Raw genomic sequence first — 16,695 nt, 5'->3', positions numbered from 1 at the left:
ACCTTCTCCCCCTAGAGACCACCCCACTGTCCATTTCCATAGTGATCTATTGACACTCTCCCTTATTGGTACCCTCATCAGCAGGGTACCTGGATAAGTTTCCAATTTCTATCACTCTGCTGTTGTGAGAGGGCATCTCATCAGTTTATTTTGCATTTTTCATACTATGGGTAAAAGTGTATTTTTTTTTCATATAAAAAGCCGTTTTGCTATTTTTTAGACTTGCCTAAGTCTTCTGCTAATTTCTTTTTCTATACAAATTTTGGAAGACTCTCCTCAGTTTCCCAAAATGCTTTATTACACTATTTATTTGCTTATGCTTGTGAGTGATGGTGGTGGTGGGGTTACGTGTCATGGAACTAAGTGTGGAGGTCAAAGGATAACCCATGATAATTAGTAGGTTCCAGGAATCTAACTCAGGTCATCAGGTTTGGCGGCAAGAGACTTTACCTGCCAAGCTATCTTATCAGTCCCTCAAATTTTAAAACACTCTTTGTCTTTTAAAATTATGGCCTAGCTCTGCTAAAATGAGATCACACACTAAGTTCCCATATGTCATCGGGCTTTTATTGGCCTCTGCTGTATTAATCTGTCCAAGTTCAAGCATCATATGGGGAGTTAAAACAATCTACAACCAATCTACCTGGATGTCTAGAGCTTGCATGACAAACTACAGTGTAGTTTGAACTTCAGCATCAGCTAGACACACACTTCTCCTTTGCTCTTGGTTTTTCTGCCTCAGTTAACTACAAGTGCAAAGAGATGGCACTATGACTGTTGTGGCCCTTGCCAGTTGTCATTGTTATAAACATGGTGTCAGATTAAATATGGCAGCCTTGCTGTTTTGTTTCTACAGTTTAGAACCAAGCTGGGATCCAACTCCCAAAATGACAAAAGATCACACTGTCACCAGCAACCAGAAAGTGCTTCCCAACCTTCACCTCTCATCTTTAGGTGACTTCCTGAGATTAACCATCTTTCTGAATCAGGAGTTACACAGTTCTATCTGTGTCTTCAAGGTCCCACTGTGTCCTTGAAGGCTGGGCTACAGTGAGCTATTGTGGCGTTGCTGTGTCAGGTTGCCACCAGTTTGACTCTCATGTGTTGTTATTGTCCCATGTATGCTTGCAACCACCAGAAATAATGTATGAACAAGATCAGGAGCTCCCGGAAAGAGGATAGTATGCCCAGGCAGCCATGGAGACCACTACACAACACAGCTGTGTCTGTGCTGCCATGATTAATGTGATGTGAATCCTAACAAAACTGATGGCAGTACAGTCCTTTGAGAGCATTTACAATCAATAAACGAAACACACCACTCCCATCAGACTGGTTATCACTATGAAAAATCACCCTGAAATTACACAAAAACACAGCCATAGAGTGATCACTGCATGACTGGCAAACCCCTCCTTTTAAGCGCACACTGGAATCCAACTTTTCAGGATCCCATGATCAGAGTTCACATAGCCTTGCTTGTAGAATCCCACCCACGTAATCACATTTTTGCCTGTCTATGGGAGGGAAATGTAATTGCATCCTCGATGGTGGCCCCCATTTATTATCACAATGAGCTTCAGTTGCATCTTCAAACGAGACCTAATAATCCATCATTAGGACTGGGCCTCACACATGGCCAAGTGCTGCTTCTTATCACTTCCTCATGTAGGGATGTGAACATATGTGGGACATGGGGAAGTCACAAACCAAAAGGGAGAATATCTGATACTTTCAGAGGTGCAGGTCATTCCTGTGGTCATTTTCTAGCATGTCTTTGCTCATTGAGGTGAACAATATCAACTGTCCCTACAATCTGGGTCAGTGTTACTAAAGCCCATTACTGATGGAGAATGATATGATGGCTTGTTTCTGGAATGAACATAAGAAAACCCTTGCACTGGAGCACAAGAGCCAACCCAGCATCTCCCTGAAGGGACCCATAGACTCACTGTGCTGTCGATGTATGCTTCAGTCCACACCACGTCATGCTCCTGGTCAATGACTTTGGGTCGGCTGAGAACATGAAGGTATTCCATGACATTTTCCTGCACATCAGCCAAGGTGGAGATCTGGGTGAAAAACCCTGCCAAAAGGAGGGCAGGGCTTAGAAATGCACGAGAGAACATGCATTAGGGAACACACATTGGCCAGAGTCCAAATTGCCTTCTTCATCATTCTGAAGTGCTGGATCTCATCCCTCCCTCTTGAAGTGAGCTGTATCTTCACTGACAGAGTATGGTCACAAAAGGAATAAACTTAAATTAACCCACACAGAAACACTTGTTGCTGACTCTTGAAGGCTATGCCCCCCCCCTCCAGGCTTTCTTATGGACATGGAAACCATAGCCCTTACTTCAGGCAATCCTATCATTCCCACATTAGTAAACGTATTTCCAAGGAGAAAACTATAAGTCAAAAGATTAATACAGATTCCAGCATCATAATATTAATAATAGTAATGATTAATGTACTAAAAATGGTGCCATAAAGTTTGCTAACCCCCTTTTCTTTGTTTTGGTTTGGTTTTTTGAGAGTGGTATGGCCATGCCACTCTGACTGGATTTGAACTTATAGTAATTTTCTTGCTTCATCTTCCTGGAGGCTGAGCTGGGATGGCTCTCATTTATTCTTAATAACATATTCAGGAGGATTATTATGTGGACTAAAGACTTGGGTTTTGCCCATGCTTACCCAGTATCGAGTGGAAATTATAGAAAAGAGCATGGGCTGTGGGTCTCTTGGTTTCACTTGTTTCTTCTGCGACTCTTGGTTTGTGCCCATTACTCATATAGTGTTTTACCCCACATATGCTTGAGGCTGGAATTTCAAGCCCTACTTGAATGTCACTATCAGACTAACAGGCCTGGTTTCTATGCAACACAAAATGTTCTAACCATGCAATCATTCTACAGGTGAAGTTGTCTGTTTGATCTTGAGTTCAGGGCACTTCGATTTGGAGTCTGGTGTGCTTTGTTATGGGCTAGGAGGTGTAAAAGGGAAGAGAACACTGGGCACAGCTCTGGCTCACTCAGAGGAAGCCATTTGTTCAAGTCTGTATGGAAAGCTTTCTTAGCACAATGCTAGGATTGCACCATGAAGAGAGGAGGAAAGAACCACAAAATAGCACAATCACCATTAAGCTAAGACATAATAAGGGTAGCCAATCAAGTTTGGCTACAATGAGCCAGGGTCTCTGGAGCCAAACATTGAAGGATAAGGGAGGAGATTAGTGTGTATGTGTGTGTGGGGGGGGGTGATTGAGGAGTGTGTTTGGCAAAGCAAAGAATACAAAGGAAGCATCTAGATTACAGAGAATCAGGCCCCTTCTGAGAAGTGATAGTAACTCAGAATAGCCCCAATTTAAGATTTTAACAGAGAGCAGAAATGACCCGAAGTGACAGGCCCAGGAAAGAATAGCAAAGAGTTGAGATCTTCTCCTAAAGCAGTGATTATGGAAGAATTTAAAGCTTTGGACACAGAATAGATATAGATTCATGCTGCTTCTTCTTATCACTGAGTATCAATTCCTACTCATAAAATAAGTCAGAGATGGCTTAAAAGGTCTCTCAAATTAGATCTGTTGCTGCACTTGCATAGCAATCAGAGACTCTCCTTGTGTCTGAAACAAGCACATGGTAAGGAAACACCAGCCCTTCTACTTTCCTAGATGGGTTGGACCCTACAAGCACATTTCCAAACAAAGGCCAGCTGGTTTGAATTTGGTGTGCCAGTTACAAACAGGTTGGGACCATGTGGCTTCTGGTTTCCTGATGACAGCTCTGCATAGTGCTAATTAGCATGCATTATCACTCCTACCTGCCCCATCCTGTGGCCATGACTATATCAGGTAAACAGGGCCCCAGAGAAATAGTGGGAATGCCTGTTAGAGAATGAGATCCCAGAACAGGACTGTGAGTTCTCTTGGAGGCCTGATCATAGGGAGACCCTTTGGTATATGTCTCCTAGGTAGTCCAGCGAGAGGCATGGCTAGCAACAAAAGCTTTATAAGGGACTGCTAAAGGACAAGGAACATGTCCTACTCAACAGGAGTCATCTCTCCATGCCATGAAACTATACGTCACTTTTGAAGAAGAAGAAATTAATATCTCTGCTAGTAGTTTGACCTTGGGTTCTGAGTGGAAAACCTTGCACATCATACAAACTAAGGAGGGCATCATCATTTTGGTGGTTTTGTGGTTCTAGATCTGGATGCGGATGCTTGGATGAGCATTTTCACTGTGAACCTGTTTCTGTGAAGGCAGTCAGTCTTAGAACTGCTCCATGATCACCTCTATCATTCACATCTAGCCCTCAAAGCCGACGTTTGAAGCTCTCTCTGATACAGGTTTTCCAAAACAGGGCCAAGAGAAAAGAGGAGATGGATCTGTGAGAGAGGATGAATGGCACAGTTCATCAGCTTAGAGCATGAGGTTGGAAGGGTGTCAATCATATGCTTGGAAAGGATTAAGCTGAGAAATGCCTACCACTGGGCCTCGTTTATCAGAGTCAAAACACAAATATTACAAACAGCTCACTTTCCAGAGCCTCAGACTAGTAGTCAGCCATTTTACCTGATAGCTCTTGTGGATGAACTTGGGAATCCAAGATAAAACCCAAAAAGACAACTCTTCAAGCCCTTGCCTCTAACCCCTTATCCTTCCCCACCTTAGGAATAGCACCCAGACTGGTTAGAACTGAAGCAAAAGAAACATCTAGACCCCCACTATCACTCCCTGCTCCACCCCTGGCCCCATATCTAACTTGCCAATATGTTTTCTGGTCCAGTCTCTAAAACACACTCAAGATAAATGTTCCTTCTTGAACAAGTGCCTCATGCCAAGTTTCCATGGTTTGTAAGTAAAAGTGCAACCACAGCCTCCCCATGGCCCCCTCTCCTCACTTAGGCTTAAGGATCATCTGAAAGTATAAAGTGTACTTTCATCTGTCTGGCTAATGCAGCTTCCATGTAGAGTTAGAACAAAATCTAAATACCTTACCTGGCCCTCCATCCAAGAGCTTTTCTCCGCTGTCCCCACCTTCCTGGAAAACCTTGCATACTGTTGCTGGTTTTTATTTCATCTTTCCCCTGCTCTCCTATGCTGAGCTGGCCCTGATCCTTCCCCCTAGCCTGACTAGAACCTTTTCACATTCTGCTTTTTCTCCCTGGACACTCTTACCTAGTTTTCAATGTGGGTCCATTTTATCTGTGATTGGTTGGTGGGGGAAGTCTCTCCTCAACTGATGGGCTCATTGAACTCACTCTCTCTCTATGCATCTTGCTTTGGTGTCTTGAGAATACTGACACCAGTCTGGTGCTGAACTCCAGCTTGTTTGCTGTCACGGGGGTGTTACCGCAGTGACATTAGACAAGCTAGGGCTTGTCTGGTTGGGAGCCACTTTCCTAGATTGGGAGCCTTGCAGGAGCCTTCACCTGAGTCTTCCTGAGACTCATGTCCCTCTCTGCCTTGGAACCCATGACAGCCCACCTCAGGCACTCTTTACAGAAGGAGGTGCAAGAGCTTGGCCCAGGCCAACTTGAATTCAGGTTGATTGGACTCCAAGGCCTTTATTCTCAACCTAGAGAACACTGTCTCTTGCCCAAATAGAAAAGGACCAAGGACTCTCATCACTCTTCCCTCAGGGGGCTTCTAGTGGGCCAATTGTGTTATAGCTGGGAAAGGTTCTGGGAACAAAAATGAGCAAACACACAAGCTTCCTGGCAATAATTAGTACAATCATACAATCCCAAAGCAGGGTTCTAACTTATATTTCCATATGATAAGCAGAGATACAAGTCTGCAAAAGGTAAGAAAAGCTTAAATTATATACACACACACACACATATATACATACACACATGCATATACATATATACGTGTGTGTGTGTGTGTGTGTGTGTGTGTGTGTATGTGCATGTTGCAAAGCTTACACACATTTGGTTCCAGTCTGTTAAAACCTGAAACCTTTCTGAAGGAGTCTTTTCTTGCTTTTAAATGTTTTTCTATAAGTTTTAGCTAACAAATGTATGGTATGGTTAACAAATGATGGATAGTAGGAAGTAGCTAAGGGTTGAGATCTTTGGTGGCTGAAACCATAGACGTACATCTCTCTTAGTTCCCTTCTGTATTCTCCAAGCTGGCTACCTTCCTTACTTCCCCCTTCTCTTTTCTTCCTAGTGAATTCTAGCTCTTGAATGTTTATTCTTGTCTTTAATGTGCCTTTTTGAACTTCATATATCATGTAAGAAAACAGAATCAGCAATCATTCAGTAATTGCTGAGTAATTAATGCTGAAATTAGCCACCTATTACAAATGGTCTGCTCATTTTTCTATATAACATCAATTTATTTGGCTTGTTCCCTTGTGGCATTCCTTCCGTGAACTCAGGGTTACAACTCTCAGTGTGATAAACCATATGCAGACCAATGCTTTGTATTCCTGTGATTTTACCCTGGCTTCATGTTTTCAAAATCTTTTGCTTGGATCTGCCTTGCCACAGACAAAGAATGACGTATTTCACTTTACAGTAACATCAGATGCCAGATCCCTTAGAGTTTGCCGATGTGAGTAGACCCTGCTGTGGAATGTTCCTGTGATGGAACCATTTCCCCACGTGTGACAGGCACATCACCATCATGAAGCAGAGTTGCTGTGGTGACCTACACAAGACCTGGGTAAAAGCTGTGACCATGGCAGAAGAACAATATAGCTGTACCCAAAGCAATGGCAATGGTGATAAGTCTGTTAGTATTCCCTCCTTGAAGGAGAGGGAGGGTCACCAGACCCTCATCTGGATGCTTGTCATGGCTTCCTCTTGTCCAAAACATGTATGTGGTCTTAGAGAGTGCTATAACACACAAGGAGTGGAAGGCTGACTGCAGGTTAGGACTCCAATGGTGCAGTTTTTCACACAAACCATGGTGTGTGTGTGTGTGTGTGTGTGTGTGTGTGTGTGTGTGTGTGTGTGTGTTGGGAGCTAGGAGTGGAGGAGTGGGGAATAGTTTTCAATGATAAAATTCTCTGACTTAAAATGTTCCTTTAAGTATTAAGCTTTTGGGGTCATTAAATGGATGTGAGTAGAATAATTTTTTTGGTCAGTAATGTCTCTCTAATTCAGCTGAAAAGATTTTTCTGTCTCCCCTGGAGACAGAAACATGGGTCTATCTCCCTTATATATTTCCAAAGATTCTCCAACCTCATAAGTATGGCAGGCTGAAAACCAGAGAGCCCATGTCTAGGGGCTCTCATTTTTTAAATGAAGATAATTATAACATACACCTCCTAATGATTCTATGAGGGTTTATAGAGTGTCACATGAATGCAGTGTGTCTTACCTGATGCAGAAAGCAGTCAGTTGTCCTTAATTGCTATCAATAATAGTAACATGGTGATCTTTGTCTGCATTGCACACAAATCCTTGGGCACTTACAGGAGTGACTATGTGTAGCTATCTGCCTAGCTGCTCTTTTTACGTTGCCTATACTGAAAAACCAAAATGGTTTAACTATGTCTTTTCCCCTACCCATGCCCACAATCATTCTAATGGCTTCAGAAATATGAAGCACCTTTGGGGTTATATAACAATTGAAAAGGGATAGTGAGATTAAGAATTCTTTCTTGGAAAAGTTCAGGGGCTGGACCTCCAAGGAGGGCTTAGGCTACCAGTTCTATTTCAAACAAGGAGAGAACAACCTCTAACCCCTCAAAAAGGGATAAGCTAAACACACAAGTGGGAGAGACACACAAGGCGTTTCCTTTGGAGCACGTGATGACTGATGGGTTGAGAACCTCAGCACTGAGCAAAGCCTTTGTTTGCACAGCTGGGAAACACTCCATTAACTCTGGATTGTGAAGGGGAATCAGCTAGTGCTCATTTCAGATGCTGGCATGCTGCACATTAGGGGAGGCTATCGCCTCTTTATGGGACATCTGAACTTGCCCACCGTCTTTGCTGCTGTCCCAGTTTGTGTGTTTCTGCAGTGCTGTGAATCCAGCATTTAAACTGCCCAAGCCTGTCTCCGGTGGAAGGGATTGCTTGAACATCTTGAAAATGACATGCTGCTTTGCTTCATTAGGAATAGTTCCCTCAGGACAGGCCCTACTTAGGCATAAAATGAAACAAACTAATATGCTCTGAGCCTCCCTGGATTTGCCAGCCTGGTAAAGGAGGCAGAGAACTAACACCCATGAATGTCCCCCCCACCATGCATCCATTTCCAGTGGAAAGTATCTGGGGCCTACTGGATATGAACTGTTTCCATGGCTACCAGGCTTCTAAGGAAGATTTTATGCCTAGACAGTAGGTCCTTGAACACCAGGGATCCAGGGACAGCATAATGGTCCTCACTATCCTTGTCCCCTTCAGGGTCACTCTGTGGTCAGGCAGCTCAACCTGTCAGCAGGCTTAATGTTGGCCTTTTCCTGGTCTTCTCGAGTCTGGGATGCTGACAGTTCATTTCACTGAAGAACTTGGTTGAGTCAGGGGAAAAACATGGAACAGGGGTGGGTGGGGACTCGGACCCCATGTCACTTGAGATGAAAATGCTTTGCTGTCTCCATCATGTAACCATAAACAAAGATTTAATTAATGACCATAGAGGAATACTTGCTTGTTGAAGTTACATGGATAAAAACCTCATGACTGACGCAACTTGAAGCCAGTGTTTACATGCGTGCAGATGAGCGGAACCTAACACTGTCATTGGGAGTGTGACTTCGAAGAGAGCCAGACAGTGACTTTCTGTTCACCAAACCCATCAGAGGAAAAGTTGAATCACAAAGGTGAAAATGTTGAGAACCTTGGTTGTGATGAGGTGGGATTCCAGCAGGGACAAGGGTATTTTAATGGCTCCCAAGGCCTACCCCTCTAACAGCTATGCTTACTTCTATGGATCTTCTGAACCTATAAACTTTATAGGCTAAATAAACTCTAGAGCTACGTCCTGGCTTCACTAAATTATCTTACAACAATATTTCAAAGATTCTTAGAAATGACAATTAAAATGAAGTTATGATGCAGCAGTAGTTGATTAAGATAAGATTCCAATTTGAAGAACTTTCATCAGTTGGACAGACAGTAAAAGCAGTTACCCATGACTAAGAGCCTATTAGCTTATGGGGGAAATTGCAATCTGGTGCGACAGGGATAAAAATAAAATGCTTTTAAAAATAAAAACAAAAGAGGAATTTTGTTTTTTGCCATGACCACAGAAAGGAGGGAATAGGGAAGCATAACTTACTCCCTATTCAAATGTCAACAAAGTTCTAAGATGCACAGAGGGGCCTCTGCTGTCAAAGGGAGTCTGGGGTTAACTCAATTTCCTTATCCCCTGCCTCCTCCATTCCACTGCACCTGCTCCCAAAACGAAGCCAAACATATGACCCTGGGATGAGCAAGATGATGGATACTTTCAGGAGGCAAGCCAACCTACAAACAAAAATAATTGTACCACTTGCTACTTCAGAGATTCAAGGAAACATTCATGCTCTCTCCTAATGCACTTAAAAGACCATTCCAATAGAAGCAGCGGATGATAGGAAAAGCCAAGAGAAAGCACTATGGGAGCAGGCTTGTTTGCCTAACTCTAAGAAGTTACTCTGTCCCTGCTGACCTCTATTTTCCCTCTGTGGGCTTACCTCTGCACATGCCTCAAGGAGTGACCCAGGTTGGGTGACATAACCTTTTTGGGGAAGAGAGGCTTCAAGTTAAGAGTTTAGATTTGCTGGTCAGTGTCCAGGGGAGAAGCTATCTGATCTACCATGTCTCCTGCATAACTCACCTTGTGCAATAGACAAGACAGTACAGGAAGACTGTTTCAAACCACACACATATACAAAGCAGGGAAGATCTATCTCCAGAGAAAAATAATGTAGACATGTAAAGAAACTCCACAAAGGAAAGGGAAAGCAAAAATACATCTTCCCTGGTCTTTCCTGGGACTTCTTGACCTTCCTTCTCACTTAAGCTTCTGAGTCACTCCCTTCTTTTCCCAGAACATTCCTTTTTTTTATGCAGAGAAACAACTTTGGTTGCTCAAAATAAAGTTAGGTTTTTCTAAAGTCATCAAAACTGCAGCTGAGACCTGTAAAACTTTCATCACATTTTCTTTCTTCCACTAAAATCCAAACACTACCATCTTGATGAATTATAGCTTACAAGGCCAGTAAAAGGATAGACCACCTAAGTCAATCAGTACAAACTACTGTAGACCAGCACACCCATTTTTTATGAATATGAATAATTAACTTATGTTGCAAGCTATCCCAGGAGCACCTGCTCTTGAGTAAAATTTGAGGCTGGACTCTGTCAGGCAGCCAAGATGAAGTCAGAGTCCAGGCTTCTCTAATGGAGCCTGTGGTCTCCAAGGGGAAGGAAACCAGATCTATAGGTCACTGGCCACAAGGGAATATTGTGAGCACTCATGTTCTAGGGACAGAGCTACTAGTGTGACTCAAATGACCTCCCTTCCTGCCTACAACCTTTGTATTGAGTGGCTATTACACCACCTGTGTTGCCTTCTGCAGGTGATAGAGCTCAGAGACATCCTAATAGCAGATGGTAGAGATTGGGTTTAAAATCCAAGATACTGGATTTAAAGTTCAAATCTTTCTTGGCCATATAGAAAAATTAGAGAAGTCCTTACAAAAACTAGAAGTGCCTGTTACTCCTATTCCTGGTCTTTGCCCCACACATTATTTCTGATACACTGCTAGGATTGGTAATAAATTGACTTCATAAATAAAAATTTCATAAATGATTAAGCACCTATGAACTAGTATTGAACTACTGAACCTAGCATGCGCCATTTCAGTAATCCTTCTGTTTAATAAGAACCAAAAGAAGAATGGGATACAAAATTACAGTTCTAAAGGAAGAATAAACACAAGACCTCTACTGCACAATGTAGAGACTACAGTTAATGACAATGTCTATATTTTTGAAAATCACCCAGAATCTGTTCTCAGTACAAGTACAGGCAATGGAATTCATATTAATTGTCTTGATTTGTCCATTTCACAGTATATTCCTATCTCAGAAAATCATGCTCTGCACCATATATAGTTTGTATTTGCCAATTAAGAATTCAAAGGAAGAACTATTAGTACTCCCATGCTGAATATTAAACTAAATACAAATTAAAGTTAATTTCACTAGTCCTGTGGCCAAATATCAATCCACACAGAGTCTTGGCATACATTTAGTGTGTACCAGAGCTATCTATCCACTCACTCAGGGATTTGAGTGTGGGAAAGTTGCTGAGTCTATCTCTGTTCCATCTGGAACATGAAGCTCCAGAGTTCATGGAAGCAAAAGGAAGAGTGTGGATACCCAAGCCAGCTCCTGGATGCTTAACCTCAGATTTAACCCAGGTTGAATTCCTTTAGACTACAAGAATGTGTTTTGAAGGCATGCTGGGAGACTGGGAATGGTAATGGAGCATGGATATTTGGAGCACAGTAAACACCTCTGCACAGTTGCTCTTCCAGGATTACTCAGCTACCACTAAACAGAAAACTCACATAGCCACTTGACTGGGACCTCAAAATACAGAAACATATTTTGGGAAGAGTTATTAGACACTCCTCAAAGATAATTTAGAAATGGATTTTATCTTAGAATTACAGCTTTCTTGTTCATTCTAAGTCATATGCAGAAGCTAAAGGGTTATAAAATACAGTTAAATAGGAATATATATTTATTTATTTACATATTATCAAATAGGTAGTTTAGCATTCTTACAGTACAGCAGGGTGACTACACTTAATTTTTGTGTATTTTAAAATAACCAAGAGAGGGGATTTTGAATTTATCCAACACAAGAAAATAATAAGTGTTTGAGGTGAAGGGTGCTATGAAATATTACTTTAACTAGGCAAAGATGTGTTACATTTGGTTACATTTGCTTATTGATGTAAGGTTGTGTGTTTAATTTTGTAAAAATATGTTCCTTTTGTTTCATCTTGCTTGTCTAAGGCATCTGATAGGTCTGCTAAAAAGGTGACTGGCCAGTAGCTATGCAGAGAAAGGATAGGAAGGGCTAGCAGGCAAAGAGAGGACAAAGCTAGGTTAATAAAGAATGAGATCAGAGAGGAGAGAACAAGGAAGAGGCCTGGAGCCAAAAGCCAGGTGGCAACCAGCTTGCTAGACATAGAGAAGCAGAGAATTAAGTAAATAAGAAACATAGTAAGTCCTGAGGTAGAAGGTAGATAAAGAGAAACAGGTTAATTTAAGTTAAAAGAGCTAGCTGGAATTGAGACTAAGCTAGGACAAACGTTTAAACCTAATAATAAGTCTCTGTGTAATGACCTGGGAGCTTGTTAGTGGACTACGAGAGGAAGCCTAGTATATGCAGCACTCTGATGTGAGGCCTGGATTTCCACACAGGGCCTGAGATAGTGGAAGAGGCAGTGTGGGCACTGGAATCCCCGAGGTGAAGGGCTGAATGCAGTTCCCAGTCACACACACCTCTGGACCAGGCCTGTGAGCTGTGTAAGGCTCAGCTCTCACAGACCTGAAGAGGGATGGGAGTCAGCTGCCAAAACCATGCAGAGGACACAGTGGTAGAGCTTACTTGCTCATGCAGACATAAAAGTTTAGAGATATGCAATAAAGCAGGTTGAAGTGAAAAAAAATCCTCTAAATAGGTTACGGTGTGTTTAAAAATGTGTGCAGGCTAAAGAAAGAAAATAACATGGGTATAGACAGTCACAGAAAAGAGTCAATACTTTAAGTCATATAGAGATGGGAGATACACAGGGACTTTGATTCTTGTATGTTGTTGTGTTGATTTTGAAAGTTGTGAATGCTGATGAGTGAACATTGCTAAGAGACAGTGGATTGTAAGAGGGACTGCTGAATTAAAATGGTCTAGATACTCTAGGAATGCCATAACTTTAAAGTGGAGGTCAAAAAGTGTCTTGCTTTGGGGAAGAAGTCATGCTTTTGTTTCCCCAGGGAAAAAAAGACTGTGGATTCAGTCAATGTTAATAGTGATTGGGAAGACTCCCCCTCCCCCCCCCAAAAAAAAACCCTGGGTACATCTAGATGTAAAGAAACAAACTAAGAAAAACTACAAAACGGGTGATATATATTTTACTTACTCTAACATAAAACTATAAAATCATCTTTGGCTGACTTCTATACAACAAACAGTCCATACTCATACCAGTGTTAACACAGATATGTATGTCACCTTTCCAAAGCCTGTTGAGAGCAGAGAGACCAGACACCAATGAAAACATGTGGCTCTGCTGACCGAGCCTCTCAGAATGCCTCTGTTGCCGTTTTTTCAGAGTTCTGCATCAAGAATAGCTTCAAGGCTTCTGACTGAGATGGTCCAGTCTCAGACTATTCTAGCCAGGACTGTAGACAAGCCTTGCACTTTTCCATTCAGAGAATGGGCAACAAATTGTATAACTAGTATTCCCAGGATTTGACCATTATCTCAATCATCCCAGGTTCCATAAAGATGTCATTAACCCCAGACATCAGGAAGCAGTCTAGAAAACACAATGCCTACATTTCCCAGAGGTAGGGTGTGTAGCTTTTGGTCATTCAGTAGGTTATGGATGTTTGTCATAATTTAATAGAGACATAGGAATAGAATATAGGATAAAAAGACAACTATTAACCTCAATTTTTTACATATGGATTTTGATATATAATAATTCAACTTGTAATTATGTTATGGATGTTTTCAAGATTAAACATATATTTAGATTGATGGTCTTTAAACACTTCAAGGTCCTACAAAATATGGTATTTCAGATGTTCAATAACCTAAGCCTTTTCTTGACAATATTACACATCTGCTCCTGGCAGCACCAATTTAGGTGAGAGAGATGATGGGCATCAAAGAAACTACTTAGGGAGTTTGCTTTCATTGTAGCAAAAGATATCCATTCAGGCAAAACAAAACAAAAACAAAACAAAACAAAACAAAACAAAACTTCTTTTGCCTTGACTGCTGACAATATGCAGTAAAATGGACAACCAGAACACAAAGGAAAACCACCACCAAACTTTGCCAAAAGAAATTCCTGCTTCATAGAAGAACCTGACAAATATTCTGTGCATGTAGGTCAAAGACAGATGCCCCAGTGTTATAAAGGAACCTTGAGTGACTGTCCAGGAAGCCAGATGTCTATCCTTTCTATAGGTTTGGATGTGGCTTGCTCAGTACTTCCTGTTTACTCAGATATTATATCCTTCTGGGGTCTTTGATGGAATTGAAAACTAGATAGTTAACAGTTACAGTTTTACTTAGTATTATAGAAGGTAAATTAGGTACAAAACTTTGAACTCACCAAGACAGAATTAATAATGGAGTATTTTTAACTGAATTTGCCAAATACAAATGGGCTGGATATTGTAAATTTAATTCTTACTTGATAACTGTTCTTATTGTATATAGCTTCACTATGTTAAAGTTAACATCTTTTTTTTTATTTAGACAAAAAGGGGGACATGTTTTGGGATATTATTTTAACTAAGCAAAGAGGTGTTGCTTTTGTTTATTCTGTAGAACATTACATTATCTGTGTAAAGGTATGCTGCATTTGTTTATGCTACATTTGCTTAACATCATAAGGATGTGTGTTCAATTATGTAAATATGAGTAGTATTTGTTTCACCTTAACTGCCTAAGGTATCCTATTGGTCTAATAAAGTGCTGAACAGCCAGTAGCTAGGCAGAGAAAGGAAAAGTGGGGCTGGCAGGCAGAGAGAATAAGTAGGAAAAACATAAGTTAAGAAAGAACAAGAGAAGAAAAGAGGAGAGAACAAGGGAGATTCCTGGGACCAGAAGCCAGGCAGCCACCAGCCAGTCAGCCAGCCAGACATACAAAATCAAAGAAAGTAAGGTACACAGAAGCAAGAAAGGCAAGGGAAAAAAAAACAGAATAAATATGTTGTATTAAGTTAAAAGAGCTATCCAGAAAGGAGCCTAAGCTAGGCCAACCATTCAAAAGTAGCAAGTCTCTATGTCATGATTTGGGAGCTGGTTGGTGTCCTAAAAGAAAAAAAAAAGAAAAAGCCTGGTAGGGATGGGTGTGCTTGTCACTCTAACTACTTACTACATGTTTTGACACATTACACTGGACCCCAAGAATATATGTTATTACTATTTGTCAATAAAAAATAGCCATCTTCTCTTAGGACTCTCTTTTCCCATATGTGCTGCTAATTCTGTATAGCAGAGACTAGCAATTCAGAGTGAAGCATGTTTGGGAGACTCACCTTTGTTAGCACAGGCCATCCACTTGAGATTGTCTGCAAAAGCAGCCTCCCGTCCAATGAGGTATGTGAAGATTCGAACCTAAAAAGAAGAAGGAGACATGGTGAGCTGTCCTTTGCTTGCACCATGCTGTGCAGACCACATGCATGCCTAACACACATGTTCTTTACCTCCTCCAAGCTCCATGATCCCCATCTGTAGGAGCATATTTTAGACATTTGAAGTACAGTCAGCTAGAAATATATTCAGGGGGCCTTTGATCTTTGTAGCCATATGGTATAAATGGTAGTTGTTTCTCGGCAGGCAATGCAGGCCAGAAGTGGGAGAGCTGGCAGTGTTCCACCAATGGAAGAGAATCATGCAGGTCTAGACCAAATCCACAACTGTTTTCCTCACTCCCACAGAAAACCCAGGCTGTGCTGTTCCAGAGAATAAAAACTCCACTGTGAGAACCTCAATGTCTCTCCCCAACAGAAAGCACAGGCTGCAAAATCTCATTAACTATCCACAGGGGCTGGTAGGGATTTAGGTCATTAACTGAGACAAGAGGCACTGCCTGTGGCTAGGAGACCTACAGAGTCCTTCTCTAGTTCCCCTAAGACATTAGCTCCCAAAGAGCAGAGAACTTACATTTTTAAAAAGCTATCACATTTTGCATTGCCTCCTCCCCTCACACACAGCCAGAACTCTTTGAAACAAAGCACTATCTGCCACAAGTAGTACTAGAAGGTTAGATAGAAGAAAAATGAAGAAAAATGGTTTAAGTCCCTTTGATACAAGTTTAGAATGATGGGGCAGGAAGACAACACTCTATAATCCAAGCCAGTCTCTCTTGGTAGGCCAAGTGCATTCCTCTGAAGACCATGAAGATGAGGCATTACAAGAAGGAAACCTAACACATGGCATCAAAGGCTTCACGAGCCGTTTCCACTTGGCTCACACAGCCTGGTGGGCCACATGACTGCTGCTCCTCCAAGGCCTTTCCTAGAGTTTGGTAAACTAGTAACTTTTGTAGTCCAGTCTAGAAGACCACCTCTTCCATTAGAGTCCCCTTTTATGGGGAGGAAGAAGGGGCTGTGCCACCTAGCTGTGCCACCATGGAACACAGTGCCCAAATGGATGGAAGCTTACAAAGGTTCACAGCTATGAAAATGGCAGTTTCAGTGTCATTTGGACTTCTTTTGATCGGGCAGGGTAACACGGAGGCTAATTTTTGGTCATGGTCTACTTCTAACTGAAAGAGGTCTTTAAATGAATATACTATGGCAACAAAGCATCAGTCTGTCCCTGTGTGTCTGGCAGACCCTTGCCACTCCTCGCAGCTCCTGCACAGGCTCCTCCTTGGAGGGTGAGCTAGTACTGACCCATTCATTGACTTCACTTCTTCATGCAGCTCTCTTCTGCATCACTCTAGTAATAAAATTTGGGAGCAGAGATATGACAAAAACAAAAAGAA

General features: G+C 41.8%; 1 protein-coding gene across 2 annotated transcripts in view; it reads right to left on the bottom strand.

Moving 5' to 3' along the window:
- The window catches only part of LOC127236843 (voltage-dependent calcium channel subunit alpha-2/delta-3), a 775,613-nt gene that overhangs the window by 224,015 nt on the left and 534,903 nt on the right, over nucleotides 1-16,695 (bottom strand). For both annotated transcript variants that reach the window (XM_051204755.1, XM_051204756.1), the window contains exons 12-13: nucleotides 15,242-15,320; nucleotides 1,953-2,086 (exon numbers count right to left, since the gene is read on the bottom strand). In XM_051204755.1, the coding sequence (XP_051060712.1) occupies nucleotides 1,953-2,086; nucleotides 15,242-15,320 (213 nt within the window). The remainder of the gene's footprint in view (nucleotides 1-1,952; nucleotides 2,087-15,241; nucleotides 15,321-16,695) is intronic.

The sequence above is a fragment of the Phodopus roborovskii genome, unplaced genomic scaffold, assembly GCF_943737965.1.
Source record: "Phodopus roborovskii unplaced genomic scaffold, PHOROB, whole genome shotgun sequence".
Lineage (NCBI taxonomy): Eukaryota > Metazoa > Chordata > Mammalia > Rodentia > Cricetidae > Phodopus > Phodopus roborovskii.
Note: the sequence above shows the minus strand (reverse complement) of the source record. Positions and strands in the feature narration are given on the sequence as shown.